Here is a 16,335-nt window from a genome sequence, read left to right on the forward strand (position 1 = left end):
TGGTCCACCCTGTCTTGTAGTTTGTATGGATATTCAGTTCACCCCATTTTAATCGTTATGTGCAGTCGAACACTCCCGAAGTTGATTGCCAGGATGCAATAATTTTCGGATCAAGGTTCGCGCTCTCCTCCGATGCACTCGGTTGTTCTGATCCGCGAGGATTTTTAACAAACAAGAAATAGAAAACCACCGTCAGGCGTTATCGTGAATAACGTGAAGAGACAAGAAATTAACTTGTTAAAATTGCATATCACTTTGGAATGCAAGCACTCTGAATCCGCTTGAAATCAAAATTTTTGTTGTTACCCTGATTTTTCCCGTGAAGTTCTGTGTTTGAAAACGTAAAATTTATGGATAAACTCGTGATTACATTAGATTGGCTGTTATAGTTTTTATGTTATCGTAGTATTGTAATGAAGGGGATGGTTTCTATCATTATCATGATTTATTCGTCAATTCTTTTTCAAAATTTTTCTTTTGTCCAGTTCGGTAGTATTTTTTGATAAGCTTTAGATATTGAAAAAGAAAAATCGAATTTTTCATCTAAATATTGTTTATTGAGCTATATATATGAAAACATCGATAAAATAAATAACTGGAACAAATTTCGCAAAACTACGCTTACTCCCAAAGTCGTTGTTCACATTAAATCTTACTAAGACCGCTTAAATCCAAAGAGCAACAAAACCACTATTGACCAGCGTCTTTGACGCGAGTGAAAATTTTAAGAGAAAACTTTGCTCAAGTTTAAAATATTCTAGAATGCGAATTTTTGATTTTCCACCAGATTTGCATGCGAAAGTATGCGCCACAGGGGTGAATGGGTCCGTCCCTCCCCTCGTCCGTCACCCGGGTAATAGAGATTTCACGCCGCGGGCCCTCTCGAGTTCTCACAGTCGGGGTCCATGGGTCGTTGGTTAAGAATTGGCCGGGTTGAAAGGATCATTTGGTTGCTGGTCCCTTTGGGCCGAGGCATAATTTCTCCCTCGAGGAAGACCCGCCCCGGCGCGTGCCCCTAAGTATCTGTTTATAGTCACTGGGGATCAATTTGTTTGCCAAATTATTTATTGGTCAAATATGCTTACGAGGTTACACGAGTGGTTGCGGACAAACGGGATGTGTAATGCCTCTACCAGAAAATCTATTTACTCTTTTTTTCTGCGTAAGGATAGGTGGACGCGGTCGCGGTTTGCGGGAAAGGTAAACATTCTAAGCCCCTCAATGATTTTTTTTCAAACTCCACGTACGGTGAAATAAAAAATCGATTTTACGCGAGGAAATATCAAAATATGTTGAGTTCTGTTTATTCTTTAATATTTTTAGATTATAACAAATTAAAATACTATGTTTATTTATACCTAAACGTGAAGTAAACACGTGACAGATACTGACAGACACCATATGATGAAATAATTAAAAAATCTGTTATTCTATTTAGTTTCCACTATTCACAAACGTAGGACATAATAAAAGTTTCTATTCTTTATAGATATATGTGGGACATTTTACAGGTAATCAAACTGACCAAGACCCTTATTTTTTCAAAACTTATAACATTGAAACTGTGTCAAAAGGTTTTTTTTAGCTGATAAAAGTATCTATGATTTTTTCTAATTTTTATTCGGTAACGTTTGCAGCTGATAAAATATATGCAAAAACCAACAATCTCCGAGTTTCAATTAACGATGAGTATAACTCTTAGACTATGCACAATAGTTTCAGTGCAAAAACGTTTCAGTTTTACGTAAATTCTGAAGTTACAATGTGCAAAACGTATGGAAGAAAAAAATCTTAGTTTCTTATACTTCCCATAAACCATTCGATTTTCTCGCGAAAAATTTTGAGGTCAAAAATCACTTGAAACAGAAACTTTGTCGTCCCGTACTTTTATATTCTGTACGGACTACAGTTTTCAAGTTAGACTTAATTGTTTAATATATTTTATGAGCTGCTAACTTTTGAACGCCTTCGAACAAAAATCTCGAACAAAATTACAGGTAATATCAATATCTAAAAAACGCATTTCAAAAAGCTTGAACCGATTTGGTGACGCAGATTACACGTGTACAGAATGCACCATATCCAATACGTATAATAAAAATCAAACGCAGTGCGGTGTCGATACACTTAAAATATTTGAACGGTGTAATTCTTGCTGTCCGCGACGACCATTTCGCAATTATCTTTGACGAAGATGCCCGAAACCCAGCCAAACTGGCCTTCTTTCGTTCCCTTGGAACCCAGAACTCTTAGAAGTTCACCAGTGACTGTAAATATCTGAACTCTCCCATTGCCGGAATCGCCGACGATCACGTTTCCCTTCGGGTCCAGCGTCACTGCCTCCGGAGATCTGCAGTCACAATTCAAGTCGGAATTTATCATCGTTATTCGTTCACAGAAAGTTCTCAGAATTCATCAATTTAATATTAACCTGAGCAACCCTCTATGCGTTCCAGGAGTTCCAATAGTGCGAAGAAGGTTCGCTGCGTGATCGAATATCTGGAAAAAATAATGATTTTGACAAAGTTCACGAGTCCCGAGTTACCAATTTCAAAATCATTAGAACAATAATCTACGTTGAACTAGGATATACCAAAAATTTCCACAAAAACCTCACCTTTATCTTGTGATTTCCACAATCAGCGACGACGATCACAGTTTCCGAAACGGCGACGGCTGTGGGTTGATTAAAATGTGTAGCGTTGTTGGTGATTTCCACCCCAGCCTTGGTCAGGACGGTTTCAGCGTTCCCGGTCGGTCCGATGGTCGCGAACGTCGCACCGTCGGGTGTCAAGATCTGGATCCGGTCGTTTCCCGTATCCGCAACGTAGAGTAGATTCCTCGAGGGGTGAGCCGCGATTCCCTCAGGACTACGGAGCTGCCCGTCGCCTTCACCCTTCGTGCAGAGTCGCCGGAGAAGCATTCCCTTGCTGTTGAAGACGTGGATGCAGTGCTTCCACTTGTCTGTCGATCGAAATGGCAATTACGAAATTAGATCAGTGGATGGAGTATAGTTAAAAGTCCAAAACACTCATGAACTCCTCGTCAAGTTGGGGCTTCTTTTCCTCAAGCATATAATCGTCGGTAAGAATTATAGCTTGCGGGAGAGATAAACAGCGTCAGGACCTGTTTCTGTATTCTCCAGTGTGCGAGAAGTGTGTCAGCAAATCTGTAGATTTTTATCGAATTAATGAGAAACAACTCAGCTGAAACCAGATCTAACCATGCGGATTAGTTCCATGATGCGCTTTATAGGGATTCCTAATTGTAGGCAAATCAGGGTACAAGTCCACTCTGAGCAGCCTCGACGCTCTTTTGTTAGCACACGGCTGATGTCGCTTTGGCGAAACTCGGAGCAGTTCAGAGTTGTCTCGTACCCTGATTTGCCTATACTTAGGGGTCCCTGTAGGGTGCATCACGGAAATATTCTGGTATACTACGACTGTTTTTAAAGTTCCCGAGGTCCCAACTATAATCGAAAAAGCTTGTGAAAATGGATTCCACGACAAGAAGATATCGGTCCCCATCAGTCGCAAAAATACTCACAATATCAGGCTAATTCTTTTAATTCAATCGAAATTTCCGGATTCCTAGATTTCTGAACTGCCTCTATTTTCTTCCTTTACCTTTAATATACTTACCAGTGACGAAAAGCTCTTCGAAGTCCTCGAGGAAGGCGACACCCTGGGGAGACATCATACCCTCGTGCTGTATGCGTCTGTGTACTCGGTACTTCTTGTCCAGGACCAAAACTTGCCGAGTGCCTGGACAGGCCACTAGCAAATGTTTCTTCCAGGGGTCCATAGTGATCCCTGAAGGTCTCTGAACTATTCCCCGGCCAGCCACGATCCTCGGTGTAAAAGTTTTGCTCCTGTTTTTGAGGGTATATAATGTTTTATTTCTGTTGATCCCTTATTGTAGATTTACAGAGTTCGAAATCGTACAACGAATAAACAATATCTGGGCACGGATTGTAAGAATGGTGTTAACAGACCATTTTTCACGTAACTTGGAGTAAAATTCATCCCGTTTACCCGTTTGACTCTATTCACTACAGACCTGTAATAAAACTGAGCATTTTCCTCCGACGTGGCAAAATTGATCCTCTGCTTTTCGTCCTGATCGTCTAAGGAATCAGTAATCTCTGGCTGCCAATAAGAAACCGCTGTCATGAGCTCGCTTGCTCGCCTATGAAGAGCCAAGAACGTTTTGACCTGAAAATAAGCGTCGATCAGTGAGTGAAAAAAACAAGCATGAACTTTTGGAATGAAAACAGTAAAACTTCGTTATTCTTTGTGGCATCACTAATTATTTCAATTCGTGGATATTCTTTCGTTACCAAAATTTCCTGACAACGAGCCTTGCACAACATTCAAAAAGCTCTACAGAGGTATCTATACGTGTATTTTGTTTGTTTTTCAATCGGCGACATGCATATCAATTATAACAACGGAAATAAACGGATTCGGTCTCTAACATAGGTGTAATTTTATTGCGTAACGGGGGCACGTGATTGTGCGTAGGCGAGACGCGAGAAGGCAAAACGAAAGCAAACCACCGTCAAGCCTATTTTCGGTACACGTGCAGCATCCCCCGTTGGATTTCGGGCGCCGATCTGCCCCCGATGGACGCCGTTCCACCCCCGACGTCCCGCGCACGCGTCGCCACGCGACCCGCTCCTCGAACGGGGGGAAGAACACTCGGGAACACGCGGATCTTCTCTGTTCTCGATTGCCCGCAATTTAGTGCCGCATCAACGCATTCGAAACGCACTCCGCTGCGCTCCTAGGTACACATAACCAACCGCAGTATCTATCCATCCTCGAGAACGGCATGTGTCACTTCCATTCCAAAGTTAGCCGCATTGCACATTCGCTCGATTGGCGAACCACCGATATTTATCGCTCGTGAAGAAAGCTTCTGATGACTGAACAATATCAAAGTACCGGACTCGACTACCGAGATGTCCTGCAATACACTGGGCAACTCTGAAAAAAGTTCTTTCAAAGAACTTCCATATACACTTGTCGTTCAGAGAGGTTCAAAATTTCTGAGATGAAATTCTAGGATTATATTCAAAGCATGATAAAAAATTGATGTATTTCAATTCGATTCAACCTTATCAAAGAGGAAAATTTCTAAAATTGTACCATACCAGGCGCTTTCTGTAAAACTCACCGCTCAACGCCGGCAAATAGGCTACCGAAGCTACGCTTAGAATACACATGGATGCCTATCTACAGGCGTTGAGTAAAAAATAGTTCGATTTTATTACACGTTTCTATGTTTACTGATGTTGATCAGCGAGATGCACCCAAAACTCCCTGTACAATTGAATTCTGTTCCTTTTTTTCGCTTTGAACGCGAAATCTCGCAGAGAATCGTGGATCATTCGAAAACAATGTTACACCCGTCTGGGTATAAGAAATCTGTCAAGGGGTGGAATGGCGCTGAGTGCTTCACGGGTGGGGTTGTTACTTGCCGCAGCAAACATAGGTATTAGAAGCCAAACGACATGCGAGTTAGTTACAGGTCAGTTCATTTTCCCAGGGGCCCCCAACACGCGGCTAATGTGCAGGGGAGGCCATCGACGCAATATGTCACTGTGGCTAATTTGGGGGCATAACCGGCTCGGACCCAATCTAAGCGTCGTCGCACCGCTTTCAATTACCCATCTGAATGATTACTCGTTATCGTGTTTTCCGGCGATGCGCAAAACGAGTGCCACGAAATGCTTTTTGCCTTGATAAGTGCTCGCTACTTGCGAGTTAAACAGCGCATGCGGTGCTGCGGATGGGGGATGATAAGAAAGAACATAATCTGCAGTTCTCCTAAAGGCATTCATGATAATGATGATAAGGATCCTATGATAGTATCAGCGATCATTTAAAACGATTTGACAACGAAGCGATAGCCGATTTTTTTCTTGTGGGATTTGTCATTCAAATGGGAATGATTGAAACTTTTTGTAACCATCGTGTTACTGCAGCCTCGAGAATAGTATGTTAAAACAATTTCCGATCATTGTTCTGTTTAAGTACTTATGCATTTTTCACCGTCAATGATTCGTAATAACTGTTTACTTCCTGTTTCAATATTTACCACCCTTGTGATTTTGGCTTTGCTAATGATTTTCTAAAATTGTTGATAAAAATATATGACATATGCAGTAATACAAGTTACCAGAAAGTGTGGATTGTGGTTGACTTTATGCGTTGCCTACCGAAGTGTGGATTGGATACACTGATTGCGAATGTTTCTGTGTGAGAAGCGTGCGGATGACGTGAATTATTGGAGCGTTCTGCGGAGAGTTTGAGGGGGGGGGGGGGAAGCAGTGCAGGGTGTGGCCTAGATAGAGGTGAGGGCGTGCCACTAAAGGAGCCCGAGGAGCCAGAGGAAATTGATTTGTTATGGAATCCCATAAAGAGCCACTGAGCTTTTATTCGCTGAGCTACAATATGCGTAAAAATACTACACGCATACACTCACGTTGATCACGAATTTTATAGTTTTTAATCCTCACCGTATAGATAGCTTGAGAACAAAGCAAATATTAATCGGGTGTTGAAAGTCTGAAAAAATCATTAGGTAAAAGGCAACTTGATCAGGCTTTAATTCTGAATTTCTTTTTTGGGTCAAAAATTTGAATGATGCTTAAAATAAAAAAAGATCAATGCGAATTGTAGGATAAGAAAGTGGGAATACATAGGCTCGTTATCCATATTGTTTGATGATTTCAACAGAAAGTGAAACAACAGATCTTACTTAAGCCTAATTGTCTTATACTTGATCAATTTGTTAATAATACTAGGAGATGATTGTTTCACTGGAATGATGTGAAAGTAGATGTAAATTAAGGTACAATGGCGGGGGGCTGAAAAGACGAATATCAAGGAATATAGACACATATCGCGCTCTATACTCGTTTCAATAATCTAATTGGTGAGATGAATTTGATCTTTTCGTTTTACATCTTGAACAATTGTTTTTTTTTTTTTTTTTTTGCCAGACGAGAAAACTCAATTTTTCTGCTAATACCACTGCAGTTTTCAGCTGGATGTATATGTGCAAAGTGAAGTGCTATAGCAAGAAAATTTTTAGTTGTGTATATGAACCTAATAAAAAGTTAATTAGAGTAGATATTATAGATTAAATTCAAGATGAAGAAGCTCTTCATTTCAGACAAATCGAACTATTATAAGTTTTGTAAACTGAACATAAATTTGTACAAAATAAACAACTTCATTGATTCGAATAAACATTTATGTGAAGCAAGGGAATTGTCTGTTATATTCCATTGTGCCAAAAGTTTAGTAATTACTTCCAGCCCTTAATTTTTTTTTAGTAGCTAGTGGTAAAAATGGGGTCTTATCGCCGAGAGAAATCTTTAGTTAACGTCGTTACTATGCAGTTCTTAACTATTTCCGTTTTGCACCATAACCGAAAAATATAGTTTTTGGTGTAAAATGAAGATGCGTTTTGTGGCTATAAGCAGAAAATCTAGTACGATTTATTACTTTTTTTAATTATGGTTACTCCGACCATATCATACCATAACGGTCACACGGAGTGAAATTCACCCCAAACGTGATATTTTACTCAAATTATAAAAAAAAATTTTTAAATTAAATTGATTGTTCAAATATTGTAAAACATCGCCAAAGTCAAGAAAAGTGTCGAAAAAAGGGTTTTATTTCGCATGAAGAATGACGCCAAGAGGCCCATTTCCACGACAAACGAACTCTACGCGAAGTTTGAAAAGTGTTTGGGGTGAAATTCACCCCCAGTGATCTATTAGGCTTAAATCGTCATTTTAACGGTACGCATTTTACTTTACTTAAAATCTTTCCCCGCTAAAACCCCTATCGTAACTCAAAAATATCTTAAAAACGGCATTGAAGGGTGGTTCGCGGGATCGTTTGGCGGGCTGCCACCAGCAGCTTGCGCGCGTCCCTTTGCACACAGTAGTAATGGCCTGTCACTGCCAGACGCGACGAGCCATCGCGTTCCGCAAGGGATGCTGGGTAGGCGTTCCGGGCCCGTAGAAACGGAGACTCGAGTCGCACGTGCGCGTGTATACGGAAACCGTCTGTGTCGGTGAATGGCTGCTGCGCTTAACTACAGGTACCTGCATGTGTAACCGACTCGTCTCGGTGTATAAGCGTCGTTCCCGGCGTTCACCACTGATCAATAACGCCGCATCCCTCGGCCTGGTTACTCAACCTTATAAATATATCGAAGGTCATGCGCACCTTGCCAAGGAGTTAACGAAATTTCACAAAACGAGAACCCTGTTCGCAGATTTTAAATCGGGAACCGGGTCCAACTGACCTTCGAATCCGATTATTCGACAGAAGTTGCAGTTCATGGTTCCGCGTTTTTACCTAATTTTTAGCCACTTTTTAGCCATCGCACGATTGCAGCGTCGGTTATGAAGTTCTATGACATTATCTATTCCTTTGCCAGTTATGAAATATCTCAGTTGTGGCTTTCCTTGAATTTTCATCCGCAGTGTCCAATCATCATCAATAATTTATGGCTCACCTTCTCCTGATTGTCGGCGAGAGTATCGAACTTGAAGCTTTGGTAAGCATCGACTTCCTCCTTCGTTCTGATTATTTTTCCTTTGAGTTCCTCAGCGAGATGCTCACCCTTTCTGGCCGATTCCTGGACTTGCTGTATCCTCTCTTCACGCTCCTGTCGCAGTTCCCCGATTCGCAACTCGATGTCACGATCAATGTATTCCATCAACTGGTCGACCCTTGTCTGTAAAAATGGTTGAATCGATCACATTCCAAGCGCCCTAATCTCCACATCATCGTTCACTCACCTTGTAATCCTGAATCCTGTGTTCAAAACGATCCGTTGTGTTACTGAGCTGGTCTGTGATGTTGCCGAGTTGCTCTTTGAGGTCGTCCATATGGGCGACCCAGCAAACGCTGCAAAATATCTGGAAGAATAGTCGATATCACGCTGGATGCTCTTCCAGGAGAACGAAGCCCCGCGATCACTCACCTGTTTGCAGTGTTTACATCTATTTTCCCTGGTGCAAGCAGTCTCACACTTAACGCACCGGATGTCCTGGACCACAGGCTCCTGCTGAGACATCAGTGAAGACGGTCCCTGGACAAGGGAAGACGGCTGGTTTACGCAGGGCGCGAAAGTCACCACAGGACTGGAGAAGACCAGGTGCTCCAGACTTTTTCCACCAGCGTTTCCCATCACCCGCAGAAGATTCTCGATGTACAGGTTCGTTGGTAGGTCATGAGGCACCGATTCGACCACCGTCAACTCGCAAAGCGGGCACTTGATCGCTCTTCCTGCAGGAAAGACGATCGAACTCAATCATACCGTTTGCGCGGATTCGAGAGACCGATTAAAGAGGCTTTCGCCAAAGTACTACCCACCATCGTTTCCCGGGTAGTTAAGCTGCTCCTCCAAGCATTCGAGGCAGAAGGTGTGCTGGCATGGCATCATTCGTGGTGTACGAAGTCGTTCGAGGCAAACGGGACACTGCAGAAGGTCCTCGATGGCCCCCAGGGAAGTTCTGAAATGATTTAGGACCGCCAGAGTCGTGCAAAGTACGTGGAGATCATTGCGCTTTTTTCGTTAACTTTATATGCTGTGAGTATTCGAACCCGTGAGATCTCCTCGAGCCATTGTTCCTGAGTTCCACCGTCGGCTGATCAATGGCAGATTGACTCGACTTGAAAACTGGCCGGGACTTGGATGCGTTAGGATCAGGACCGAGGATGAAGTCCGCTGGGAGTTCCGTCATTTCCTGCATTATAGCGCTGGACTCTTCGTGGTTTTCGACCGGTTGAGGATTCGTCGAATCGTGAGAATGCGGCCTCTTGAACACCGACTTCCACTTCGAAGTCATTCTGGAAACGCCAATCTCTATGTAAAATCAAAAACAACAGTACTTACCAGCAGACAACACCACCTCAATCTTATCAATTATAAATTGATTCGGTATCAAGTTGTTATCAAAACAAGCATTTTTTCACACCAACGCCACGAAATGAAAGGCTCCATAATCATAATTTAGTATGATGCATTTATACTCTGTGACATGCGATAAAATATGTGAAAAATTTTATTGTGTGTAATCCACACCTACTTTGAACATAATTGATTGTAAATCGTAATGTCAATGAATTAATGACTAAGTACGAGCTCAAACCGTATTATGAAAGACCAGTAAAAGAAAATATGATAAGGTGAGTTTTTTCTAGGGAATTTTTTTAATCTCTCAAATTACGCTACCTGTACTCGACAAATTACGATACTGACTTCACGATCCATTTATGGTTTTTAAAGATAAAATAATGACAATTCATGAAGCATTGGAAAGCCAATGTGGTTTCTTCTATTGGCGATAATGCAGGAATCTCAAATAGAAATGAAATCGTAAAGTTTGAATTGATCTTACCCGGGTTTATTACCGCTTCCGGTCACAGGGTGTCTTTTATAGCCGATTTTATTGTACAGCAATAAGGTGATCGTAACGATGAAAGACCGTCGGAATAACGCGACTGATTGTGAGTGACGCCAAAGGAGATGATATTTTCACCACGATAGCAACGTTATCAACTATACTTATATCCACTGATCAGCAGATAGCTTAAGAAAAAGTTGCTGTCTGTGTACAAACTAGATTATCAGATTCAATAATTGATCGTATCTCTATACCTCGATGGTTAGGAACACTCTATATTTCAAAATTCTCTATCGTTTAATTACCAAGCAGGCTTACGAGTGCATGAACATCTATAGTGAACGCGTATTCAATGCGGTTATATCGGATTACGTGATTTTCAGTTATCAAACAGAGTCAAGAGCTGCAGCTTAATTCATTGCAGATTTTATGCATTTGTCGATAGATTTAAGAATATGACGTATATTTGTGTTTGAGGTTTTTATATGGAATTGGCTTCATAATCAAGCAAATGAATTATCGTGTTAAAGTTGGAGCTTCACAGTCAGTTTTGAATTAAGGAACTCTCGAGACTTCCCGCCTCTGAACTTTAATTAGTTATTAACTTGCGTTTGCCGAGAATTTATATTAGTACGTGTAGGATTGCAGGTACATGTTCTCACAATCCAATAATATTGATCCTAATAAACGATCCAAGCAGATATTTCATGAAAAAGAAACGTAAAAATTTTCAATTTCTGGACTAAGAAATCAATTTGGAATTTTCGAATCACCTTATAATATTGCGAATACAATTTCTTTTTTACGCAGAACAAAGTAATAACAAAAATTACAGAACCATCTGTGATGAAGGGTGCGTTATATATTCCCGATCTTCGGAAACGTTAGAACAAAGCTGCTGATTGGCTGACTTTTTAAATATTGACCAATCAGACGAGTCTATCAGTTCTTTGGTTCTCAAAATGTACCGAATAAAACGCATTCAATATCGCCAGGAACGGAATGAAATTCGAAATTCCTTCAAACACTCTCGAGTTCGAAGTAAATCGAGAAGCGATAGAGTCGATCTGAGACGAGAATCGACGCTCGAACAGTTTGACGTGTTGCCATCTTTGTTTTTCGGTCAGCGTATTGAAAATATAAAACCCATCCAATATACCGCGAGAACGGGATGGAATTTGAAATTCCATCAAACGCTCTCGAAGTTCGAGATAATTCGAGAAGCGATAGAATCGATCTGAGCCGAAAATCGACGCTCGAACGGTTTCACGTGTTGCCATCTTTGTTTTTCGGTCAGCGTATTGAAAATATAAAACCCATCCAATATACCGCGAGAACGGGATGGAATTTGAAATTCCATCAAACGCTCTCGAGGTTCGAGATAATTCGAGAAGCGATAGAATCGATCTGAGCCGAGAATCGACGCTCGAACGGTTTGACGTGTCGCCATGTTTGTTTTTCGGTCAGAGGATTGAAAATAATGGCATGTAAACGATGAGGAGAGGAGCGTATTGAGGTATGCAGCTGGAATAAAGTCTGCGATTATCCGTGGCTAATTACCGCGTGATGGTAGTGGAAATAAGGACGTCCATAAATGCATCCTCGCGGGGTGAAATTCGCGTGTGATATGCGCGTAATAAACACGTACAATTAATGGGACAAGCTCGGGTTTGGTGGTTAAATGGGTTTGTTACACAAAGTGCTAGTGAATCTGACAGTTCTCGCCGTATTCCTGATCGTCTTTTATTGCTTCCAAACGCCGAGTTCCGCCCCCGCGACATTTTATCGGAATACAGAGACCAGAAATGAGCCTGCAAACACACCGACCGTTTCGTCCCCCGTAGCCCTCGCATCTCTGAAGGAAATAAAGGACGACGAGTACTACAATGTGTGGTGCATATTCACCAAAGTTACGTCAAACTCCCCGCTGAGGAGGAAATTCAAAATATTTACAGCCTCGATGCTAAAACTGGCCTCCGTCAAGCTCGCTTTTCACGTCATCAGCGATCCAGCGAGTCGCGAAATCGCTGAACCTCTTATTCGGGCGGTCATCGCGACGTCTGGAAAATCCATGAAAGTATGTACTTTGAGGATGTATAGGATCGACAGTCCGTATAAAAAATTTAGGAAAACAGAAGGAACCGTTTACAAAAATTTCCAGCGATTTAACCTGCGCCATTATCGTTTGAAAAAAAAATTTATTCCTTAACTTTTGATTCAGACTGTGGCTTCTATTCATTCTTAAATTCATTACACATTGATGTTTGACTTTGTATTTCAAGCATGTAATTTAGGCATACCAAATTTTTAGGTGTATTTACATTCCTCGATTGTTCTATAAATCTAAGTAGACCTCGTTTAGGCAGAGTTTTAATTTACATAATATTTTGCAGGTAACGTATTATGACGTGCATGTACTGGCAAAACAGCTGGAGGACATTGTGTCGACAATGTCGCCGCACTTCAGCAGTAACCCTGGAACCTACTACTCTGACGCGCTCTTTTTTCTTTCTCTTGGACTACACAGGATAGCACCAGAAAATCAAAAGAAGGCTGCTATGTTTGATGCAGATACAAAATTTCGAACAGATATCAAAGAGCTCTTCCAAGAGTTTGACAAATTTGGACCTGAAGCCCTGTTCGGCCTAGCGCCTGAACTGACACCTGTGTATCGTCATGTTCTTTATTTGTACAGAAGTAAAAACCCTGGCACTCTCTTTGGAGAACCTGCTTACCTCGGCGGTTTTCCAGGATTTAATAGCGGAATGGTACTTTTCAATTTTGAAAAGTTGCGAGAATCTCTGGAGTATGATAACATACTCAGCATGGATAGCGTCGACCATATGACCCAGAAATATTACTTCAAGGTTCGTACAGTTCTGAATGATTTCACAATTACAATAAGGTATTGTCCAAAAGTTTTGACATCGTTTGGCATTGAGCCAAAAGTGTGGAAAAAGAGTTTTTTTGATAATTTTTACAAAAGTATGATTTTTTTTATTTTGATCAGATTAATAAAGTTTAGTACTTGTTTTATGTCGCTCACCTGTTAGGATATTTTATACTTTTCCATATTGGCTCATCTTTGGGAAAAAACATTGGCACACAGTAGGGTAACATTTCGCAAGTTTCTCTGAAGTGAATATTTGTCGACATGTTGAATAAATTCTCATACTGAAGCACCTTCAACTCCATAGACATGTGTAACAAAATTAATATATGTTCACAACTTTCTATTTCTATTTGATACAACGTTAATCACTTTGCATGTTATTCAATAATCCAGTTTTAAAAAAAGTTGACAAACTTGCATTATCTAACCAACTTGAATAGTCATTCACAGTGCAGGCACACATCTGTGGATATGACTTTCATCTGCTTTGTATCTTTGTATCTACACTGATAGTGAGCAATTTTTTCTGTACAAACAATAAAATTTGTAAATACGTCCAAATGTCGGCTGTTCGTAATCCCCTTCAGGTGGTTGTGTTGTGATAAATTTTGTTTACGTTACATTGCAAGCTTGTCTCCTAATTTTATTTTGCAGGGTCATTTGGGGGATCAGGACTTCTATACGATTCTGGGTATGGAGCGGCCTGAATTGATCCACAAGGTGGACTGTGGCTGGAACAGGCAGCTGTGCACGTGGTGGGGAGACCACGGATACTCTGATGTGTTTGCCAACTATTCTCACTGTGATGCAAGAGTCAAACTTTGGCACGGTAATTGCAACACGGCAATTCCTGAGGATTAACTGCAATGATTCCTCCCTGACTAACGACTGTCGAGCAATTTTAAATAAAGTTCAATAACTATTTAAGTATTATGGCAAATAAGATAAAAGTTTGTTATTAAAAGTGTAAGGACGCACTAGAGATATTTTGTAAAAAAGTAAAACGTAAATATAGTTTATATTATATATAGATATATATTATATATACACACACAAATGACTTTGTTGTATAACTTTTTTCCCTATGCTTTACTTCCTTTCCTTTATTAGTTGAGATGTTTTTTTTCAACTATTTTGACTGGTTAAAATGATAACATCACCTTTGCACTCTAAAGTTTTGGAAAGAAAGTTTCATCAGGTTACATTGACGTGAATTATTCAAAGTTTGATGCATCATTTTTGATTAACTTTAATATGACTATCAGTTATAATATTTATAACTTACATAAATAGATATTACATACATATTTCTTTTTTTTTTTGTTTTTTTTTTTAGTAGTATACAGGCAATGAAATTAAATACATTATCAACATAATAATAAGTTTTCTTTCATCATCATTAACATAATATATTTACAGAAGATAATAGATATGTTTTAATCTTTGCTTTTTAAGGGTGCTGCCTCTTACGTTGACCTTGATCCTGTCAAATCTAATACTGCATAGTAAACAATGGCATAATAAACGTGGGCAAAATCGTATTCATATGTAATTATTACATATAAAGACTATTCATGTGTTGCACGATAACTAGTAAAAAAAATTCATAAAATGAATCTCATTAGAATCAAAGCATCGAACAAACGATAGTTGCGTAACATAAAATCTCAATTTCATATCGAAAAGTCTCCTCGATTAGAACATAATGAATCAATTTTTTGCGTTCACTGCTGCGGTTCCAAAGCAATTTCTTGTAATACAAATTTACAATCGAAGTAAGTATATGCAACTGTTTTCTATTAATGTTTAAATATAACGGGATCATCGGTTCTAACTAACTACGGATAAATATATATGCAATGTTTAATATAAGTGTTAGTTAAATAATTAAATTGATTATATCACGCATTATGTACGTACGCATCGTGTGGTAATCTTTAAATTAATATATTATACATTCACCATCAATTTTATAGAATTCTTGTCAAATGTAACAAAATGACGCTTTGGTAGAACTAAAAAACAAACTATATGTATATCGTATGTATATAATAATAATAGACACATCATGTGCATGACTGTCCTTTCGTTAAACACAATGTATACAACGGCGAATGTTAATGACCATAAAATAATAACTGAAAATAATAACTCGTAACTTTTTTCAACGCACTTTTTTTCAATGCTTTTTCACTCCTCATTTTTCTAGTATAAGTAAATTCTGCCTGGGTACAAAGTTTTACGCTTTTACTTTCGTCGTCTCAGTCGTCTTGCGAGCATTATTTTTCGAATAATATCGCTCCAAAGTATCCTATACAGAATATGACTAAATACACACCATAAAGTAGCACCTAAAGTGGAAATATTTTTACCACGCGTTAATTCAATATTATATTTATATATATATATATCTATCTATCTATGTACCTGTATATGTATATTATATACACACATCAAATCTTTTACTTTATAATACATACACGTTATATATGCAGATGGAAAGAAATGACTAGTAATCCATATATTTCGAGTTTAGTATGCTATGATAGATTAGTTTTTGCGTTATATTAAATGACAATATTCATTCCTTTCCATGAACCGCTTCAGTTTACCTCGTCTAGTTGATTGACCTCGCAATTAACGCCATTCTAAATTTATGGACAATAATTATTCAAAACCAATCCAACTCAATGAATATTTTTGAAAAATTATGTACACCTGGCTGATAATTGCGAGCAGAACAGCGTTGCAGAATTACTCGCTGACGTTCCCTTAGTTATGTACAAATCGCGAGCCTGACCCACCACTGATGTTGGTATTCCTTCGTGAGACCTGGTCAACAAGATCATCAACAAATTATTACTTCAAGACGTAATTTATAACCGGATGAATACATGAAAATTTTTGATTCTTGCAATTTAATTCGTGAAAAATAAACCCAACAGAAATAATGAATGAAATGTGAGAAACCGTTGATTAGTCAACGCTTGTCATTCTTGTT

At 39.5% G+C, this 16,335-nt stretch overlaps 3 protein-coding genes across 8 annotated transcripts in view; 1 reads left to right on the forward strand and 2 right to left on the reverse strand.

Annotated features, from left to right (window-relative positions):
• Positions 1-1,951: 1,951 nt before the first annotated feature.
• On the reverse strand, positions 1,952-13,989 carry LOC124408991 (tripartite motif-containing protein 2-like). Of its 3 annotated transcripts, none has more exons than XM_046886372.1 (11): positions 13,488-13,989; positions 9,639-9,884; positions 9,408-9,547; positions 9,016-9,320; positions 8,831-8,950; positions 8,545-8,766; positions 4,060-4,214; positions 3,642-3,871; positions 2,618-2,964; positions 2,432-2,499; positions 1,952-2,350 (listed from the first exon to the last, which is right to left on the reverse strand). In XM_046886372.1, the coding sequence occupies exons 1-11, from the start codon at positions 13,640-13,642 to the stop codon at positions 2,128-2,130; spliced, it is 2,211 nt and encodes a 736-aa protein (XP_046742328.1). In that variant the 5' UTR covers positions 13,643-13,989; the 3' UTR covers positions 1,952-2,127. The 3 variants fall into 3 exon arrangements, with proteins under 3 accessions (XP_046742328.1, XP_046742329.1, XP_046742330.1); XM_046886373.1 differs by lacking the exon at positions 13,488-13,989 and adding an exon at positions 10,436-10,521; XM_046886374.1 differs by lacking the exon at positions 13,488-13,989 and adding an exon at positions 10,436-10,476 and having other exon boundaries at positions 9,639-9,900.
• Positions 11,878-14,361, forward strand: LOC124408995 (xyloside xylosyltransferase 1). The gene is made up of 3 exons (XM_046886380.1): positions 11,878-12,518; positions 12,835-13,308; positions 13,989-14,361. Exons 1-3 carry the CDS (start codon positions 12,123-12,125, stop codon positions 14,193-14,195), a joined length of 1,077 nt encoding a protein of 358 aa, XP_046742336.1. The 5' UTR covers positions 11,878-12,122; the 3' UTR covers positions 14,196-14,361.
• Positions 14,362-14,703: 342 nt separating this feature from the next.
• The window catches only part of LOC124408989 (mucin-5AC), a 47,023-nt gene continuing 45,391 nt past the window's right edge, over positions 14,704-16,335 (reverse strand). For 3 of the 4 annotated variants that reach the window (XM_046886368.1, XM_046886367.1, XM_046886369.1), the window contains one exon: positions 14,704-16,166. In XM_046886368.1, the coding sequence (XP_046742324.1) occupies positions 16,107-16,166 (60 nt within the window). In that variant the 3' untranslated portion in view covers positions 14,704-16,106. The remainder of the gene's footprint in view (positions 16,167-16,335) is intronic. The other variant, XR_006929483.1, reaches the window with a different exon arrangement.

Source organism: Diprion similis, chromosome 8, assembly GCF_021155765.1.
Source record: "Diprion similis isolate iyDipSimi1 chromosome 8, iyDipSimi1.1, whole genome shotgun sequence".
In the NCBI taxonomy this organism is placed as follows: Eukaryota; Metazoa; Arthropoda; class Insecta; order Hymenoptera; family Diprionidae; genus Diprion; species Diprion similis.

Bases quoted from the DNA above. Each gene is read 5' to 3' on its own strand.
- LOC124408995 (XM_046886380.1), top strand. From the start codon at position 12,123: ATGGGTTTGTTACACAAAGTGCTAGTGAATCTGACAGTTCTCGCCGTA. The intron at 12,519-12,834 runs GTATGTACTTTG...AATATTTTGCAG, and splicing joins CGTCTGGAAAATCCATGAAA to GTAACGTATTATGACGTGCA. The intron at 13,309-13,988 runs GTTCGTACAGTT...TTTATTTTGCAG, and splicing joins CCCAGAAATATTACTTCAAG to GGTCATTTGGGGGATCAGGA.
- LOC124408991 (XM_046886372.1), bottom strand. From the start codon at position 13,642: ATGTCTATGGAGTTGAAGGTGCTTCAGTATGAGAATTTATTCAACATG. The intron at 8,951-9,015 runs GTGAGTGATCGC...CTATTCTTCCAG, and splicing joins GATGTAAACACTGCAAACAG to ATATTTTGCAGCGTTTGCTG. The intron at 3,872-4,059 runs GTCTGTAGTGAA...CCTCAAAAACAG, and splicing joins AATGCTCAGTTTTATTACAG to GAGCAAAACTTTTACACCGA.